This window comes from Puma concolor, chromosome A3 (assembly GCF_028749965.1).
Source record: "Puma concolor isolate L17-30 chromosome A3, mPumCon1.1.hap2, whole genome shotgun sequence".
Classification (NCBI taxonomy): Eukaryota; Metazoa; Chordata; class Mammalia; order Carnivora; family Felidae; genus Puma; species Puma concolor.
Window position 1 is genome coordinate 118,387,104 of NC_141669.1, and position 20,463 is coordinate 118,407,566.

General features: G+C 51.2%; 1 protein-coding gene and 1 long non-coding RNA gene across 8 annotated transcripts in view; one reads left to right on the forward strand and one right to left on the reverse strand.

Annotated features, from left to right (window-relative positions):
* Positions 1 to 20,463, forward strand: part of DLGAP4 (DLG associated protein 4) — a 199,205-nt gene that overhangs the window by 121,345 nt on the left and 57,397 nt on the right. For 3 of the 7 annotated variants that reach the window (XM_086702126.1, XM_086702125.1, XM_025932361.2), the window contains 3 exons: positions 745 to 891; positions 1,439 to 1,489; positions 4,237 to 4,477. In XM_086702126.1, the coding sequence (XP_086558252.1) occupies positions 745 to 891; positions 1,439 to 1,489; positions 4,237 to 4,477 (439 nt within the window). Of the gene's footprint in view, positions 1 to 744; positions 892 to 1,438; positions 1,490 to 4,236; positions 4,478 to 12,373; positions 13,275 to 20,463 lie in introns of those variants that run through there. The other 4 variants (XM_025932365.2, XM_025932362.2, XM_025932363.2 and 1 more) reach the window with 3 other exon arrangements.
* On the reverse strand, positions 6,916 to 8,852 carry LOC147582718 (uncharacterized). The gene is made up of 3 exons (XR_015249446.1): positions 8,703 to 8,852; positions 7,860 to 7,987; positions 6,916 to 7,067 (listed from the first exon to the last, which is right to left on the reverse strand). It is a non-coding gene; the product is annotated as an uncharacterized LOC147582718 (long non-coding RNA).

Genomic DNA, 20,463 nt, shown 5'->3' on the forward strand with positions numbered 1-20,463 from the left:
AATTTCACATGAACAGTTGCCCTGGCCTCTAGGCCTGTCAACTGCACTCTGTTCCCAGTGGCCAGAGGGAGCTTGTGAAGGATGTAAGGCAGATCACACCACATTCCTGTTCCAAACCCTCCATGGTTCCCACCTGCCCTCAATGAAAGCCAGACTCCTCACTCAGACTTGTACGGCCTGCCTCTCTCTCACACAGGATCTCAGACTTGCTCTGTCAGCCACCCTGTTCCAGCCACACTGGCCTCCTTTCTGCTCCTCACACACACACACCCAATTCCTGTCCTGATTTCTGCATTTGCTGTTCCCTCTCCCAGGAGCACCCCTCTCTCAGATATTTGCTCAGCTGGTTCTTCTCCGTGTTTCTGGTCTTGGCTCAAATGTCACTTCAGGGGAACCTGCCCTATGGTTTTCTAAAGGAGCCCTGAGGGCACTGTTCCCTTACCCTGCTTCATTTTCTTGACAGCACTATCCTATCTGGAATTATATCTGTTTATTTACTTGGTGTCTGTCTCCCTCTTAAGACTGGGAGCCCCCTGCAAGTGGGGCCTTGCTATGTGGTTCCCCATGGCGTCCTTGACCTCAGCACGAGGCACAGGGCACATAGGTGTTTGCTGAATGGGTGGCTTCCCTCCCTGTGTCTCCTATCCTACCATGTTCTCTTGTCCCTCAGTCTTCCTCTTTGTATCTGTCTCCCTCTGTTTTTCTCTCTCCTCATACACATTTTTCTCCAACTCCCTCTGGTAGGTCCCACATCCATGTTTCTCTCTGAGTCTTCCTCTCTCAGACAACTCATCTTCACCTCTGCCTGGCCCTGGCATCTGGAAGGAACACTTTTGTCCTTTGGCTACACAAAAGAGCACATGGAATCAGCCAGGCTGGGGATGCCACCAGGTCTCTGCCACTGCCCTCTGTCCAGCCCAGCCCTCTCCTAGGCCAGGGCCCTCTGAGCTCTCAAACCCTTACCCCTGGAAGAGTGATCCAAGCCACATATGTGCCCCTAAAGTCCGAGATATCCCTCTGGCTGTGTCTCTGAGGCCTTGACTCCTGCCAGAAGGAGCCCCCTTCCCACCAGGCACTAGGATATGTAGGCCCTGACCAGGGAAGAGAAGTCTCTGGGTTCTGGGCCTAATCTGTAGATCTGGGGGTGGGGGAGCCACCTGCCTAGGTGAGAGGCAGCAGACAGGGCATCTCCCAGGGGCCAGACCAAAAGAAACATGTGTAAACCGCAGATTACAAATCGTCAGTAGCACCCAGCCCCGTAAGGAGTGAGCCTCCCATCCCTGAAGGAAGCTAAGTGAGACCTCCTAGCACCTAGGCCTCAGCCAGTCTGGGGAGGTTAGACCAGTCATCCACTAGTTCTCTTGCAGCTGAGCCTGAATCCCCTACCCCAGTTCCCACCTTTGGTCTCCCCATAACCCTCCCCCTCTCTTTCCTGCAGATTTTTGGACAGGCCTCCCTGATCCCCCAGTTGTTTGGCCATGAGCAGCAGGTCAGTATGCTTGCCATTCTCTTGTACCCTGATCCCAGAGTCCAGGGCTAGGCCTGACACCTGGCATCTGAGTGGTCTTAGCCCCTGCCCAGGCCAGAACCAGGAAACAGAGCCAGCACCAGGAAAGTCACGTCCAGTGAGACCCACACTCTGCCCTGACCTTCCACTCACTGGCCCTTTCACTTCATTGTTCTGTGCCTCAGTTTCCTCTTCTTAAAAATGGGAAAGAATGGGCTAGTCCTATGGATGGGGGAAGAAATAATCCTGGGATAAGAGAAAGCATACCCTGAGAGTCTTCTAGCTAGGAGACTTTTATTTGGACAAGTTGATGGCCGCGGGCTGGTGGTATTGGCCACCTTTCTTGGGCTCCAGAAAGACCTTTAAGTATGTTGGGGTGTTGGCATGAATGCAGAGACTTTTCAATTTTACAAAACTTGGTGGAGGTGGTGCCAGTCCTGGCGCTGTCTGGTTGCCCTAACGGTGCCCCCTTCCCATACACACCCATCCTGCCCCTGGAAGTGGCCCTCTCCTCCTTTCCAGGCCCCAGCCCCAAGGCCATAAAGAGAGACAGGAAAGGTGCTCCAAGCTCACCCCCTCATTGCAGCCAGCAGTGAACAAGGGACCTGTCCAAGGGGCAAATCTGGGCCTGACCCCTCATCTCCTGACTCCAGCTATGGATGCCTCGTGTGCCTCCACCCTCATGTCATGGTTCTTGTCAAACACATTATTCCAGAGGGTCTTTGGGGAGCCCACAGTGAGCCAAGTGACCTCCTTCTCCCCTAACTTCCACAGGCTCGTGGTAAGGATGTGATGTGTTAACATACAAAATTCTGGGGCATTCCCTGCACACAGTATATCCTCAGCGATATACATACCAACAGCCCTGACCCATTGGCCTGCCCTCCAGAGCTTGTGAGCATCTTAGCCAATATTTACAAAGCCTTGTACTCACCTCACAGAGCTGCCTATAATAATAGGGACAGGTCACCAGGTGCTTACTCTCCTGACACTGTTCTAAGCATGTGATACGAATTATCTCATTTAATCTTGACAACAATCCTATGAAATCTGGTCTATAATTAGTCCCTATTTTATAGTTGCGGAAACTGAGGCACAGAGCAGTTAAGTGACTTGCCTACATTCATATTACAAGGAAATGATGGACCCAGGGTTGAAACTCTGGCAGCCTAGTTCCAGAGCTATGCCATGGCTGCAGTCCCTAAGCAAGACCTCATTGCCCTTGGCAATCACGAGGGCCTTTCAGTGTACTTCAGGTTGTACCTGTGGAGGATAAACACCTATCTCTTGAATACCCACTCTAGATGAGTTTTGGGTATGCCACATGGCCTGCATTTCAGTTTATCAGTATCGTCCAATAGAACTTTCTGTGAAGGTGGGAATGTTGTGTACTACACGCTGTCCAGTAAGATAGCATGAGCAAGTGAAATGTAGCCAGTGTAGCTAAGGAACTGAATTTTTAATTTAAATTAATTTACACCTAAATAGCCACACATGGTTAGCTGCTACCATATTGGACAGCACAAATTTAGAGCTTTCCAAACATATGCTGCAGATTGGGTGATGATCCATCTAGTCGTTTTACCTGATGCAGTGCCAGACAAGTACACAAGCATCCCATTTCATTTAGATAGGAGACACTGACCCAGAGGATAGTGATACTTGGAGGTCACACAGCCAGGTCCAAGGCAGAGCTGGTCCCAGGCCCAGCTCCATCTCTCCTCCACATGGTGCTCAGTCAACTTCTGCCCTCTCCCTTCTTGCACAGGCCTCCCCCAGGACTTCCATTCAGTATCCATCCTTTGCCAGCTGACTCCTCAGATTATACTGTGTGGTCTCCAGTTACCATCATGCCCTGAGACCTGGGTCAGACATACCCTTCCAGGACCCTTGGAGAGTATATGGATGGTGGGCCCCTGTATGCCCACACTCTCAACTGCAGATCTGTAGGACCTTGGATGGCCATCTCTAGAGAGACACTTAGAAACCACCTAGGCAAGGTTGAACTGGATGTGAGATGGCACATAGCATACACGTCCCCATTCTCCATACTGCCCATGGCAGACATCACTAATCAATCCTCACTGCCACTACCCTTATTCCAGTTTTATCTTCTCTCACCAGACTATTGCATCAGCTTCATCTCTGGCCTCTGCCTCCATTCCAGACTCCCTTCCCAACATTCATTCTGTACCGCAGGGCTACATTAATCTTCCTTAAATTCACATTTAGAGTATTGATTCAGCCACTTCCTCATTGGGTACACCTGGCAAGTATCTTCCCCTCACTGGCCCTCAGTTTCCTTGTGAAAATAAAGGGATTGGACCATAAGATGGTAAATATCTAGCACATCTACTGCCACTTCCCATTCCAACATCCAAGGTAGACATTACGAATTGATCATAGCCTTCTTTCTGGCTGAATTCAGATGTGACCTCAAAACCTATCAATTGATCAGTATGGACACACAAGATCTATTAAGTTATCCTTAACAGTTTCTCCTGCATTGTAGACATGGGAAAATTGAGGTCCAGAGAAGTGACAGGGGCTGTATATATTTCTTAAGGGTTCCATCTGCCCACCCAGTACCTTGAGTGACATGGGAGGAAAGGGTGGGCTGACTTGAGGCCCCACAGACTCTCCAGCCCTGAAGCTGAGTCATCCACCAAGTGCCCAGTCCCTCCAGAATGGGCACTGCTGACCCCTGACGCCCGCCTTTGCCTGGATAGGTACGGGAGGCAGATCTGAGCGACCAGTATGAGGCAGCCTGCGAGTCGGCCTGCAGTGAAGCAGAGTCTGCAGCAGCGGAGGCACTGGACTTGCCGCTGCCCAGCTACTTTCGCTCCCGCAGCCACAGCTACCTGCGGGCCATCCAGGCGGGCTGCTCGCAGGAGGAGGACAGTGTCTCCCTGCAGTCCCTCTCCCCCCCGCCCAGCACTGGCAGCCTCAGCAACAGTCGCACGCTTCCGAGTGAGTACTGAGATGAGGGGGTTCTTTTTGTTTGTCACACGGGGACCTGAGGACAATTCCTGGTAGATCAGATGCGGGGAATGCCTGGGAAGAATCTATGGTGGGCTAGCCAGGGCTGGAGGGATGGTTAGGAGCAAAAGCAAGAGGCCTTGAGACTGAACTTCCCACAAGCTGGCAAACTGGAGGTCAAATGGAGGTCACAGAGGCAGATGTCATCACCGGCAGTAGGGTGAGGGAGTCACAGAGGGCTCCTGCCTTGGAATACTTGGATATTAGGGACTGTCCAGACCCTGGCTCAGAGCAGCCACCTGCTGGTGGGCAGGGCTTACTGCAGCCCTGACTCCCTGTTTGGATTAGCTCAGGTAGACAATAGGTGAACCTATCTGGAGGGTTAGAACCTACAGGCAAGAGGATGGCATCTGCATGGAGTCTTCTCAGAGGGGTGAGTTTGTAAGTTTCTCTCATAGTCACAGAGACAACCTGTCCTTCCTGATACCTGTTCTAAGTCCTCTGGAGACAGTCCATGCCTGATCAGAGAAAAAGGGAACTCTGTGTCACAGAGCAAGCCGTGAAAATCAAGACCAAAGAAAATCATAAACAATTTCTGGTTTAGTATAGAGAGCTTTGATCCTACTCTGGCTAGCTAGTTTTCCTTCCACAGTCTCAGGTTCCTCATCTATAAATTGAAGCATAAGCCAGACCCCAGAGAGCTCCTGGGGAGACGAAATAAGACTGTATGTAGGGAGTGTTCAGGCAGCCTTGCACATGGTGGGAGCTACTATTGCTGGTTCGCAGGCTTGACTCTGACTTTCTTGGCAATCAAAAGCAGTTGGGATTGGATTGTTGTAGGAAAAGAGACATGTTTCGAGTGCTCAATTAGTATTTGATATAAATAAATGAACTTGAATCCTATGGCTGTTCTATGTACAGAAAATTAGTTTACTGAGTGAATGAACTGGTCTTTGCAGGGGGCAGAGCCAGAAACTACTTTGTTTCACTATTGCCTTTCAAACCCTGGGTGATATCTGGGCAGATCCCTGAGATTTTCTCAGTCACTTTTAGACTTTAAGGAATAGTCTCATTTTTAGGTATTAAGAGTCCCGTCTGGACTCACTGCAAGCCTTCAGTCTTATCAACCTCAGATCTTATGCTTCTGCAGGTAGATCCTAACTCAGGCTACGAAGCCCATGGTAGGGAGCTGGGTATGGTGGTTAGTGTCTTCTCTGTTCCTTGTTCACTAGTGGCTGTTTCTGGTCCCTCCAGGCCGGACAGGAAGGTAGCTAAGTGCGGGTGTTGTCTGGTGTCAGGACTTTCTATATAACAGATGCGATATGCTGGCTCTTTCTGCTAAGTCGTGCTTCTGGAGTTTCTTCTGTCCTGCAGGGCCCTCGTGGTGCCTCCTTTCCTGACATGGGCAGTCCCCCTCCAGCCCACTGCTGCTTATTCCCCCTTAGTGTCTCCAGCTGCTGGTCCCCCTCCCCCTCACTCAACTTCTCTTTGTTAGGGTACCTGGCCCTGCCAGGCAGTCATCTTGGGCAAAGTCCTCTGATGACAACTCCAGCCGTACTTTCTTCCTTGACTCCCACTTTACCTGTGTGAAAATGAGGCTCTTGCCATGTGGGACTCGGAAAGTATGGGCTTATCTGCTATGGCCTTTCTTCTAGACCTGCTGTCATTGGTAACCATACCAGTCTCTCCATTTCAGAGGTCTCCTAGCAGATGCTGAGGCCCACGTTCTAGAGCCTCCAAATCCAAGGGATCCCTGCCATGCTCTCCCAGGTACTCTGCTACAGTCCCATAGGAACCTCAGGTAAGGGGTCAGATTCCCCATATCATCAGGCCCATGAGAAGTTCTCTAAGCATCAGGTGGGCCTGGGGGGACACATAGCACACAGGCAATTTTTTTCAAATAGACCCTCAGTCCCAAATCTTCTGCAAACCCAATGTCTCACGAATGGACTAAGGATGGGTCATGGACTACATGTCCCAGAACTGTTTGGGTCCCTGCATTGAGCAGCTATTTCTACAATAGTTCTGCATAACAAACAACCACAAGATTAGTGTAATGCAACAATTAACACTTATTTCTTGCTCCCAAATTTGTGGGGGTCAGCTGAAACAGACCTATTCCACATCTCTCTCATCCTCCTCGTAGAACCAAAGGGGTCCTCCTGGCATTGGTGGCCCAGCCAGGGCATGTTCTTCTCATAGTGATGGCAGAAGCATAAGAGAGCAAGCTTAACTAATTAGCACATTTCAAGGCCCCTGTTGGTGTGCTATCTACTGAAATTCTGTTGGCTAAAGGTAGTCATATGACTAAGCTCAAAGGAGACAGCGAGGTACCCTCCTACTTTCGTGTAAGGAACTGTATTTTTATGGCAATGGTGTGGATACAGGGAGGGGTGAAAAATTTGGGTCAATAATTGAATCTACTGTAGTCCACTCTCTTGACTACATTTATTCATGTCCCTCTCACATAGAAAATACACTTATCCCCAAGACTCCCAAAGTCTCATCCAGTCATAACAGCAGGATCTCATGATTTATGTCAGGTCTGGATGTGGCTTCTCTTGATTGTTTAACCTAGAATCTAAAAAGAAAAAGAGCGGGGTGTCTGGGTGGCTTAGTCAGTTAAGCGTCTCAGATCGTTATCTTGTGGTGTGTGAGTTCGAGCCCCACATTAGGCTCTGTGCTGACAGCTCAGAACCTGGAGCCTGCTTCATATCCTGTGTCTCCCTCTCTCTGTCCCTCCCCTGCTCATGCTCTGGCTGTCTCTCTCTCTCAAAAATAAATAAACATTTAAAAAATGTTTAAAAGAGGCCAAAAATTCAATCAGCCAAAGCTCCCCCGACCCTCCCACCAGTCTATCTTGTACAGTTGATCCAACACCTGGCACATCTGGCTTTAAATGTAGGGATGTGAACCTCCAATTATTCCTAGTTTGGGGGCTTTAGTCCAAACCAAGACACTTAAGAAAGTATCACGTAGCAACATCTCACACCTACCCAGACCTATGTGCCTACGTGAACCTCCTTTTGTAGATGTACAGGAAGTTGTATACCCTCAGAGCTATATAGGATTTAAAAAATTATAAAAACACATGCACACTGATACTCTCAGATGTATCTGAGATCAAGCATATATACACTTGATCTCTACATATACCTGCATATACGCACTCACAGACATATATGTCTGCAAGACTCATACCACCTCCACACCTGTGAGGAAGTCGTGCCTCTAGCAGATTGGAGCCATAAGAAAAATTCACCCCTGACATATCCCTGGTCAGCCTTCCCTCAGGTCTCCACAGTGACCACTATATACTTGCTCGTCTCTCCTCCACCCCCTGATTCCCCTTATGCTCAGCAGGTAAACTCACCTGCCTCACAGGGAAAACCAAAGCCACCAGATTTTCAAGCCTGTGCCCAGAGCTGCAGCTGGTCCATATGGTATCTTTGTGCCGGGTTAGGAAAAGGCACTCCCCTCCAGACACTTAATTGCCGTATGCTGAAAAATTGTCATGATGCATAGTTTTTACGAGAATAAGGTCTTTTACTGCCATCTGCCACAATTTTGTCATAATAAGTATATAATTCAATTATGTCTGTGTTGTAAACAGCACCCCCCTTATATATGTGGCATCCTTAATCAGTAGACCTTGGCAATCTTGCCCATAATGCCCTTCCTCCACATAGACCCACACTAACACCAACACACAGGCCCACCCTCATTCAGCCATTGTTTCCCCACAGGGGTCACCCCTGCTCAGAAGGCTGCCTCCTCCCAGGAAGTGAGAATTCTGGTCATGTGCACACCCCCCCCCCCACCACGGCTGTGCTAAGCCCCCAAGTTGCTGAGGGGTTGAAAGTTCTTTGTCACTCTCTCATGGGCATGTATGTACTCAGGCCATATGCAAGAAAGTAGGAGGATATGGGTGAGGAGTGGTTATTGAGGCAGTAAGAGCCTGGAAGGGGAGGACTGGCCTTAGGCAGAACATGGAGCTGCCCACCCACCCACCCACTTAGAGCTCGCCAGCTTCCCAGCTGCCAGTACCGCTGCCACCACCCCCTCTCACCCTCCCTCCCCCTTTCTGACCCAGATTCCACATTCCAGAAATAGCTCTGGCAGGTGACTGGCAGGCAGGGTCAACTCCAGCTAGGATGGGAGGGGAAGCAGCAGCTTGGCTATATATACACGTGCCCCTCTCAGCCAAAGGACCTACCTGGAAGGGGCCACAGGGGTGCCATCACCCCCTCAGTCATGGCCCCTCTTGCCTCCTCTCACCCTCTGGAAAAGAGAAGAAAGAACAAAGAAAATTCTTCCTCCCACTTCCTCTCTTCTCTTCCTCTGCCCAGCTTCCATTAGTGCTCATTCGCCTCTCCTCCCTCCCTTTCTCCATCCCTTTCTTCCTGTTTCCCCTGCTCTCCACCCCCCTCTTCTCATCTTAGCCTTTGGTTTGCCTCCTTCAGCCCTGTTCCCTCCCTATGGCCCCCACTTCCTCCCCTCCCAGTTTCTGGCCCTCTTCCCTCCCTAGCCTCCCCTTCTGTGTCTCTCCCACTCCCTCTGAACCACAAAGGAGGCTTGGCATCACCCAGGCACCCCCCCCCCACCTCCACCCCACCACCCTACCCCCAGCTCCTACCAACTGCATTCTCTGCACCTGCACATTTCCACATGCATGTGTACACACGTACACACACACACACACACACACACACACACACACACACACCAGATACACATGCTTGGAGGTACTTCCTGTCAGCACTTGAAGCTCTCGGCTGAATTGGATAGTTTCCTAGCCTGGAATATACCCTTGCTCCTTGCTCAGAGCCCTGAGTTCTAGTTTGCTCTCTCCTGTGTCACTCTGGGTGGGTTCTGGCCCCTCCCTGTGCCTCAAATTCTCCATTAATGTTGTGGGTCTTGGGTTTGGAGACCCCTTTCCCTGCCTGAATATCTCCCATCCAAGTCATCCTCTGACACCCTTCTTTGTCCCCTGCTGTTTCCCCTAGAACGTTCCCAGTTTCTCCTCTGATTTACTTCCTCCTCCACAGATAGAGGAAGGGAGGCTGACAAAATTCCAGTAAGCAGTCAACCCTCCAGTCAGCCTTGTCCCCCTGAAGCCATCTGCCAGGCCTAGCCCTCCACAATCTCTGGTTATTATACTACAGGCTCCTGTCAGATTGGACACTCCAGTTCCCAGAGTGTCAAGGCTGAGAGGAACCTCAAAGACCATCATGTCCAGAGATTGCAAACAGACTTCAACTGCTGTGTCATCTCTGATCCCTGGAGCCCAGGACTGAGATTTAGTTAAGCAGAGAAGAGTGGCACCACCATCAATTGGTGATGTCTGCTGTGGCCAGAATAGTTACACATATCTGACATTCCTAAGTTAACCCAGTTTGACCTCACATACATATACACATGTGCAGACCTCTTTCAAAGAAACTGCAGCCTAGAGAAGGTGAGTCAAGTCAAGGTCACCCACTTAGTAGGTCAGGGAGCTATTTCTCACCTGGGTCTGCCTGACTCCTAAGCCTTGAGTTTCCCATTATCCTGTGGGTGGGTGAGCCATCCAGGGGGCCTGGTAAAGAGATGTGGCATGGTTACAAGAGTTTCAGGGAGAATTATGTGGCAAGCTGCGCAGGATGGTTTGGAGGTCCAGGCAAGGCAGTGAGGCCTGGGCAGAGGCCATAGGGTGAGAGAATAATAAGAGGATCCAGGAGGCTTTCCTGGAGTGGTGATAAGAGGTCAGAATTCCCTGTTGCTGTACCTCTGCACAGGAGACACTGAGCAGAAGGCAGGCTTCTTCCCAGGACTCTACCAAGCCTTGGTCCAGGACAGTCCTGGTTAACCAAGTACCTACTGTGTGTTCAGTGCGCAGATCATCACCCTTCTAAATCCCGTTTTTAGGCAGACCCATTGAGCCTTCTGGGGGGAAATAGTGACTGGGATTAAGGACTGGTCGACAGGCCATAAAGCCCAGGATTGAGATTCTTGAACAAGGGGCATTTCTTACACCCTTGGGGGTAGAGAGGTCATTCCAGAGGAAGAAAGACTAAGGTGCTTAAATGGAACCTTAGAGCCCCTACTAAGTAGTGGTTAAGGGCATGAGCCTTGCAATCAAGCCACTTTTTCATTGGATAGATGTTTATTGATCACCTACAGTGGGCCAGGCTGTGCTCTAGCCACCAGGGACACCACAGTAAACAAAACAGAAACCCCTGCTTTCTAGGAGAGTACATTATGTTGGGGTGGGGGAAGCAGATAAAATAATAAACATAAATAACGCAAATGTATGGTTTATTGGAAAATAGCCTGGGGGAGGGCATTGTTGCAGCAGAAACAGGATAGCTAGGGTAGACCTCGTTGAGAAACAAATGTTTAAACAAAGACTTGGATGAAGCTGAGGAAGTATGCCAGGCAGGGAGAAGAGGTCCTGAGGCAGGAGGGTGCCTGGTGAGCTGGAGCAGGAGCAGGAGCAGGTTCCCTGTGGCCAGGGTAGAGCAAGACTGATCCTGGCTCTTCCTCAGGGGCTTCTAGAAATTTTCTAAGTAAATCAATTTGAAAATGAACGCTAAGTGAATAGCACAGGTGTAGCATAGCAACCGTGAGTAGGACAAAGTAAGCTAATACTTTCAAAGTGCTTACTTAGCACAGTGTTTGGCATCCAGGTGGCTCCATAACCCTCATTTTCTTTTGTTGTTATTATGCCTCTGTACAAAAATCGCTACAGTGGTATCAGAAACACTGTTTCATCTTATTCAATAAGATTCTCTTCTCAATTTACATTTATTAAAGAGATGCACAGAGAGGGTAAGGCCTTGCCTAAGTCACCCAGCAAGGCAGGTCAGGGAACAGGAGTTAGGTCTATGGATGGCAGACCTTCTACAGGTACAGCCTAGAAGGGTGAGGCTGTAAGGAAACGACTCAAGACCAGGACTAAACAAGGAGTGGGGGCCTCGCAGGAGAGAATGGGGAACTGGGAGGGCCATGAGACATGAAGGGAGTGATTTAGGGATTCGGGCAGCCCCTACCGTGCTTTGCCCTTCAGGAAACACTGAGTGTGCTGGTTTTATTTTGCCGAGGACGACTCAAAGGCTCAGGGAGACTGAAAGAGCATCTCATACAAGGTCACAGAACCCTCCAAAGGGTGAGTAGGGATTCGAACCCAATCTAGAGGACTCCGTATGAGGACAGCAAAGGGAGGATGAGGGGAGGGGACAACTAGAAACACTTAGGGCGTAGAGTCCATAGTACTTGAGGTCTAATTTGACCATGCAGGGTTAAGAAGACCAGCTTAGGCTGCTTGCTGTGACCCTCAGTTTCCCCCGGTGACAGCGAGGTGTCGCCACAGTGACCTAGTGCGAACTCACACCGCTCTTCCCCCGGCACAGAGCATGCGTCCCGTTCCAGCTGGAACCGGTTTGGCGGGGCGGCTCGAGGGGCGGAGCCCCCGGTGCTCAGGCTTGCGCGTGCCGACGTGGGCGCGCGCTCGCTCTCACGGTCCGTGGGCCTGGGCGTGGGCTGGCTGAGCGCGCCGCGCGCTTGCGCGCCGGGCCACGTGCCGAGGGGGCTGCGCGCGTCCCCGCCCGCCCCTGGAGTCCCGGGAGGCGCGCGCGCGCGCGGCTGACGCGTGGGGCGGGGCGGGGCGGGGCTGGCGCGGGGCTTTAACCCGGAGGCCCCGCCCCTCGGGCGTACAAAACCGGAGCCTCGGGCCGGGCCGCGTGAGGGAGGAGGGTGAGTGCCCGCCGCTGGCCGCAGCTGCCGCCAGCCTCGTCCGTCACTCCGTCCGTCTGTCCGGTCCACGTCGTCGCCGCTGCCTCCTCAGCCCGGACGCCCGGGGCCCGCCCAGCGCCGCCCGGAGCAGCCGCGGCCCCGCGAGGAGACGGGCGCCGCCCCCGCCCGGCCCTGCCCCCGCCCTCCTCCCCGTTTGTCCGTCCGTTCGTCCACCCGCCCGCTCGCGCTTCCGTCCTTCTGTCCGGCTGCCAGCCTTCGGGCTCGTCTCCCCGCTCCGCCCGCTTTGTCTCTCCCCGGCTCGCTGTCTCTTTGTCTCTGCCCTCGCGGTGCCTCACAGCCCCTCCCTCGCGCCCGGATCTCGGGTCCCCCTCAAAGCTCTCCGCTCATCCCTCGGAGCCTCCCTTTCTGAGCGTCCCGTTCCTCGGGACTCCCCCTCACGGTGTCCCCACATCTTTGGGGGCCTTTCCTTCAGAACACCCCCCTCATTCCCCCACGCCTCCCCTCTGAGATTCCCGCACATCCTTTGGAGGGGTCCTCCCCTCTGTCTGTACCCTCAAATCCCTGTGGTCTTGCCCTCCTCTTAGCCCTCATTTCCGCAGGGTTTTCCCTCTTGGTGCCGCCCCTCCCCCCATACACGCTGGGACCTCCGACATCCCTTAGGTGCTCCTTTGGACCCCCCAAAAGCTCCCCAGCTCCCAGACTTCACCCTTTCCTGCTATCCCTTGGTTTGTCTCCGTGTCTGTCTCTCCTTGTTCTCTCTCAGGACTCTGTGGCCCCCAATTCTGGGGATTGGGGTCCTCCGCTTTGCTCTCCCTGCCTCTGCCCCCGCATCTGTCTTGGTGGCCTCACCACTCAGTGGCTCTTGTGCTGAAGGCCCCCTTTTGAGCCCGCTCCTTTGCCCAGGGCTCTTGACCCCTTTGCTTTCTCTGCCCCTTGTCTCCCTGCTTTCTGCTCCCTTGTCTCTCCCTCTCCCCTTTTCTGTCTTTGCCGGGTCTCTGGGTCTCTGACCCCCCTCCGGCCCTCATGGCTTTGTGTCTGGAGCTCTTGAAGCAATGTGAGTGGTGGGGTGTCCGGGTCGGGCCGGAGTCCGCCCGCAGGCTGGCCGCGGCGAGGCTCCATGGGGTTGGTGCTGGGGCTAGGGCTGGCGCTGGGTCAGGAGGCTCTGGGGCCTCCCAAGAAAGGGGCAAGGAGGGAGGGGCCAGGCCTCCTGGCAGAGGTGGGAGTGGGGGGCCTTCTGCTCTGAGGCTTCTGCTTTGAGTTGCTTGAGTGTGTGGAGGGTGCCATGGGCTGGACGTCCTATTGGCTTGGTCCTGCATGGCCTGGCACTTTGTGATCGCTTGTGGGCAGGCCTGGGCTATTTTGGAGCTGGCAGGATGTGATATCACTTGGGCGTTTATTTAGACCCGGCTGGGGGGTGGGGGCTGCGTTCTTGCCAACTTGAGTAATGAAATTTTGCAGGGGGGTGCGGTCTTCTAGGCAGCTGGGCTGTAGGGTTTGTGGCCAGAACTTTGCAGGCCACCAGACTGGGCAGGTGAACAAGGGACTGTGCTGCCTTAGTCTTGCTGAGACTCTCAGGATGACGGGAGAGAGGAGTTGTTCTTGATCTGACCACCCTTGAGTATCTCTTTTGGTGATCTAAGAACTCTGGGCCTTGATTCTGTCGACTTCATGCTGTGAGACCTTTGATCACTCCAAGTCTCAGTTTCTCTATCTGTAGAAAGGGAATAACTGTGCTAGCCCCAGTGAGTTGTCGTGAAGATCAATGAAACATCTGTAGACATGATTTGTGAAGTGTCACTTTGTCTTTAAACTGAGCCCCCCCAGAGGGAAAACAGCTTGCCTAGGGTACACAGCTAGTTCGAGGCAGAGCTAGGACAGGGATCCAGCCCCAGACTCCTTACCCAGAGTTCTTTACCCTTTGTTCCATTACCACCTGATTATTCAGGATTACGCCTGCCTTTCCAATAGGGCAGGGAGCCAGCCGTCCCTTATTTATGCTCTGATTCCTGGTTGCTCTTTGTCAGTTTGCAAAGGTAGGCATGTGTGCATAGCTGGATGTCTGTGCTGGGAGACAGTTTGATTTTCCATATTCCATCCCATTGTTTTTTGAGGGTGGGCCCTGTTTGGCCAGTGGCACTTGGGAATAAAGTGAGTCAGTTTGTAGTTGTGAGCCTTTGCTGCTTTTCCTGCTTCTCTGCAGAATGGGGGAACAAAGGCCCCAAGTGGGAGCGGCCCCACAGACACCAGGAGTCTGCTGTCAAGGAGCCTAGGATGTCTTAGAACTTTGGAGCAGATGAGATCAGCTGTTGTAACACTCTTGTCTTAGAGACCTATAGAGGGTTGAGCAAGGACTCCTAGTCCTCTTCTATGACACTGCCTCTCAAGAGGTCACTGTCAGGCTGGTGTCCCTTGCCCACTGGTGTATAATGACCATTTCCAACATCCATTGATCTTTTCACTCTGGGCCCTGTGCTTGACACACTATACAGACTACTTGTGATGGGGAGGAAGAAGGGCTTGGTGTTTGGCCTGGAAGTAGGGGATCTGGATTCTGGTCTCCATATCTTACTCTCAGAGAGGCCACTTTCCCCTATGCTTCAGTTTCCTTGTCTGTAAAATGGGAATAATAGTCTTTTGTCCTAAGGCTGATTCTGAAATCACAGAATCCCTAAAGAAATTCTGTGAGGCAGAATGCCAAGGTTCTGTTCCTGGCTGCGGTAAGATGCTGTGCGACTTCAGACAAGTGTCTCTCTCTCTATTTTTCTTTCTGAAAAATGAGGGGGTTGGATGGCATGGGCTTTTTGGTGCTTCCACCTCCAGCATTTGAGGATTCTAAGGTAACTCAAAGGCCACCTATTTGCACCTGCATCTCATCTTACCTGTTAAAGGTGTGCTTGGTCACAGACCTAGAGGGAGAAGGTGTCGAATGCTGCAAGATGTGTGCTGACCATGTGCTGTGGGGTTTCATAGAAGAGAGCTCCTGTCTGGGCAAAGGGTTCAGAAGAGCTTCCAGGAGGAGGCAGTGCTTGAGTTGGGCCTCTATACCAGGCATGTTCTGCCTTTAATACAGATTGTTTCAGAGAGTAGAATTAATGTGGGTTTTAGAGTCATAAACACCTGGTTTTAATTGGTCTCCATCACTCATTGACTGTAATCTTGGGCAGGTTACTTTCTTTGAGCTTCAAGTTTCCTCATCTGGATTCAAGATATTTACACTACAGCATTGTGGTGAGGATTAAGTGAGATTATATGTTTAAAAAACACCTAGTACACCATAGGCACTTAATAAATGTGAACTTTTATTTCCCAATAATATCTGGGTCACTTTTTTCTTTGAGGAAACAAGACAGAGACCCAGCCTCTCCCCACCCACCCCCAGGCCTCCCCCTTCCCCCTGGTGTTCAGGTTGAGGTAACAAGGAAAGCACCTGACTGTTGTAATAAATAATAGGAGTAATCCTTTAATCTCTCACTTGCTTTGCGAGGCATTGTGTAATCTGTCAGGTTCTTTCCTGGCCATTGTTTCTCACAACAGTCCTGGGAGGAAGTCAGAAGCCATTGGAGTTCTCTCTGCTTCACAGGTGAATGAAGAATAGGGGGCCCAGAGAGGGACAGGAATCTGCTCAGGGTCCCACAGCATGGCAGTGTCAGAGTGGGCCTGAGCCTAGCCCTCTTGACTTTTCTTCTTCCGCAGCTTTGCTCCATATTTATCGCCTCTGCCTCGTAGCCTGTCCCTCAGGCCTCCTTCTCTGGGTCTGGTATCTGTTCTGCAAGGAGGGTTTGCTTGACTTTTCCTCAGCCCCTGAGCTCTTCTCAAACTTAAATAGGACTGGCTTTAGGCTGGGTGGAGACTGAGTCACCATCTTCCCTGGCTGTGTCATCCTGAGCAGCAAGTAGACACACCCAGAGGGCCAGAGACTTGCTGGTTGTAGACAACAGCATGGCAGGCTTTCCTCCCAGAAGTTCAGATTGGCTCAGGAATGTCTCTCTTTGGGCTTTTAGGGAACGGCTGCAGCGGTGGCTCCCCAGGGATCTGGAAGCATGAGCAGCATTGAACAGTTGTTGCCTGGCCTTTCCTGCCCCAAGCCTTTATTTTTGCTGTACCCTCCCTGTGGTGCCCTCTCTTCCCGTAGAGGCCCACATTGTCAAATGCTGCCACCTCCTCCAGGAAGTCTCTGAAACAGACTGTGAATTCTGTCCCAGGTCCATACTTGTAGAAAAGTGGCCGTTGCTGAAAAGTGGTCACTTCACCTCTCTGCACCTCAGTTTCCTTATATATAAAATTTAGGTCTCTTAGCTTTATAAAGTTTGGGTTCCCCAGAGAGTCTCCTTTGGCAGGTGTAGGGGCAGGAGTCAGCTGTTCAAACCTGATGCTGCTCTGATGCTGAGAGCCTGTGGGCTGCGCTCTGGGAAAAGCTGAACTGAGCGTTTCCTGGGTTTGTATCACAGCTTGGCTTGTCCCCCACTGCGTGACCTTGGATTGATCAAGTTTTTGTACCTCAGTTTTCTTCTGTCATGTTGAGATGGAAACCCCTTCCTCACAGGTTGCTGTGAGGATAAGAACTTCTGTGGTGAAGGCCCCTTGAGAATAAGGAAGTTGATGCTACAGTGCCATTTACCAGGTGCCAGGGACTGTGCTAAATGGTTTGTGGCATCATCTCACCATATTATTGCAGCAATCCTATGATGCAGATACCATTATTATCCTCATTTTACAGGTGAGGAAACTGGCTCCTCCTCATCTTTGTTTTGGGCAGGATTTGTTGTTTCCAGAAGCAAGTTACCCTTCCCTTGCTTAGCCCTGGCAGCAGACACTGTCAGACCTGGCCAGGGTGAGGGCTGTGGAATTGAACACTTAGACAGGAACGCAATCCTGTCATCAACAGGAGTTTAATGAGGCTGATGAGGTGTGCAGTCTCATCACCTCTCAGATTCCTGGATTTCCCAGTCCTGGCTGTGGCTGCCTCTCCTCCCTCCACCTGTGTTGGAATCAGCTGGTTCCTCACCCACCCACTCGTGGGAACCAAGGCTATCTTAAAGACAAATGATATCCATATTCTACAGCTAAAAGATTATTTCTTGTTTCTCAGCGAAGAAGCAGGCCCAGGTAAGGGTAAGGACAGGGATGTGCCTAGGATCCCAAAATAAGACCATGCCAGGGCTGGACAAGAACCATGGCCCTGCCTGCCCACCTAGGTCACCATTTCTGTGTATTGCTGGCCTAGGTCACCCGGTGGAGAGTGGGAACACTGAGGTTTGGTTTGGGCAGTTAAGTTTCCTCATAGGACAAAAGGGGGAGAAATGGTCCCAAGTGGAGCTAGACTTGGCTCAGCCTGGAGCTAGATGGGCTTGGAAAGCACTTTCTGACCAGGGCCCTGTCCTCCCAGCCCTGGGCTGGGCTCTGAGAGGCTGGGAAAGAACAGACAGGGCCTCTGCACTTGGGAACTTATGGTCTGACAAGGGAGACAAGGCCTACAATTATGAGAGACTGTGTGACAGTCTGTAATTAAGCGTCTGCTGAAGAAAAGCATTGTTTGGGAAGGAAGAAGTGAGTGTGTGCCAGAGGAAACAAGAGCCCTCTTGAAGGGGGCTGGATTTGCAGAGACAGAGGGTGGGGCTGACATTCTAGCGAATGGTTTGTGCAAAGGCAGAGGTGCGGAGGCTGGAAGGTAAGCATGTATTTAGGGAAAGGGTGAGTAGACCAGTTTTGCTGATGCATCAGGGCTCTGGATGAAAAATCTGGGAGGGGTCAGGAAGTTGTAGGCAACATTGGACATCAGCTGAAAAGCAGAGGCTTTGGGGAGCCATGGAAGATTTTAGAGCAGGGGTAGCACAACTCCCCCCCCCCCACCCCCCCAAGAAGGTGAATCAGGCTGAATGAATTGGAATGAATGAAAATGATGACAGGGAGGAAGCATTGCAAGCATTCAGCTGAAAGAAGAGGGTGAGGTTTGGGTGGAGCCCATGGGATGGGAAAAGACATATAGGGTAGCAGGGGGTGTCGTGCTCTCTCAAGAGAGCCTGTCTGGGGGTTTGATGGCCCAGGGGGAAAGATGTTGGGTGTTGCTGCTTTGGGGGGGGAAATAACAATCTGAGCAAATTGCTTATATAGCTGCAATGTGCCAGGCTCTGTGCCAGGGCCTCCATGGGTGCTGTCGAAAATCCTTAGACCAAGCTGGAGGCAAAGGGACTTACCGACCTCCTTTTACAGATAAGGAAAATGGGGCTGAGACCCAGGGCTGACTGTCTGCATACTCTGACTCTTACCACAGTTCAGCTCTGCTTGGAAAAGAGACTCTTACTATCAGGGTTCCAGGAATCTGAATCTTCTTGCCTGTTGAATTGGGGGCACACAAATACGTCCCCTAAAGCCTATAAGCCTTTACTCTCTAAAGATCTGGAAAGTCGGGGCTGGTGCCAGTTTAGAATTTCTTCAAGGTAGGAGAGTCAGGGAAGTGAGGGGCCTTCACATCATCAGTTTTACTCACCAGGCTGTGAGCAGCCTCCAGAGTTGGACTTCATATGTGTCTAGTCCAACGGTGGCTCGTCCGTGACTGGGTTCATTGGGATTCTCAGCCAGCTGCCACTAGAGAGGGTGTTCCCTGGCCCAGCCAGAGGAATCAGCCACCCACAAAGACAGGAGGGGACTTGTCCCAAGTTTCTCTTGACACTGGAGAGCCAGGTGATGGAGCCCAGTTCCCATTTCGCAGGCTGCAGCCAAGGATACTTCCTGGGCAGAGAGAAGGAGAAGGGAACTGGTACTTACCAAGCGGCTTCCATGGGAGGCAGCAACGGTTGGTCCCACTGCACAGCTAGGAAACTGATGGCTTGGCCAATCATTCTCCTCCTCTGTGTGTCCCCCTGAGCTGGACCTTGGGTCATGAGGCAGAGCAACCACATGGCAGGCACATCCTCTGTGCTCTGCTCACTCCCCTTCTTCTTTGCCTCCCTAGGAGGTAAACACCCCCAGGACCCATATGCCAGTCTACTTTGGCAAATGTTCTCTGAGCCCAACTATATGCAAGATATGATTGTAACTGCACCCATCTTTTTCATACCAAAATCTAGACAAAGGTTTTGATGAGGGATTTTTGTTCTGCTTCTGAATAGACACAGCCTCTTGTGAGAAAATACTCAGACATTGGAACAGTGGACTAGAGCAAGCAGCCTGTACTGTCGCTTTCAATTGTAGTAATTCATTTGATTAATGCTTTACCATTTGCCCCATGGTTTCTCACAAATTTGACCATCCATACATATATTCATTCTTTTTATTTTGTTTTCCACATGTTGGTTCTGGATCCTTAATATTTGTTTAGCCTATTTTTGATTTGCAAAGTACTTTCATCCACTTTATCTCGGTAGATCTTATACACCTCTGGGAGGTCATTACTATTCTTGTTCTCCTTGTTTTCCAGAAAGTGACTTGACCAAGGTTACTCTGGGATTCACTGGCTGAGCTGTTCATTCATTCAACAAATATTTAAGTGCCTGCTGAGTGCCAGGCAGCGAGCTGGCCTTGTCACTACAGTGGCAAGCAGAGCAGTCTTAAGAGACTTAGTCACTCACCTCCCAGAGTTCACAGTATCACTGAGGTCTAGCCAGGATTTACGCCAGCACTCCTGACCCGCACCCTGGACTCTTTCCACTGCAGACCCCTGTAATTTGGGCTTGTGGCTTAGATCTAGATTGTTGTAGTCTGTGAGTCCTGAGCCTAGAGCATTGTGGAAAAGCAAGCCAAGGCAGTAAATTTCTGCAAACTGAACTTCAGAAGTGACAGAAGAGGTCTTCAGTCATGACTTAATTATTAACAAGAAGGTGAGAAAGGACATCTCAACAGAAGGCCATCTGCTCCTTCTCCTGGGGGACAAGGGGTGGGGGAGTTGCCCGAGGGCTGCTATACTCAACATCCTGGCCTGAATTTTCTCCAGCTTCCAAATATTTGATTACAGTCTGCACAGGTGTGGAGCCCTATGGCCATGTGCTGAGCTGGGGACCCTCCCTTGCCTCCTTTAATATTAAATGAGATGAAATAAAGGCGCATCCTAGAATTTCATGCCTAGAAAGGACTCTGGCCCAGCCCCCTCAGGTCCCATGAGTGGGAACCAAGCATTAGAGAGGAAGGGACTTGCTAGGATCCCATTTTGAAAGAAATAATCCTTCCTCTTCCCGTCTTACCAGCCTTACATAATAATTTCCCCATTGCTCCCTGTAGGAGCTCTCTCTTAGCTGAACCTGTTCCAC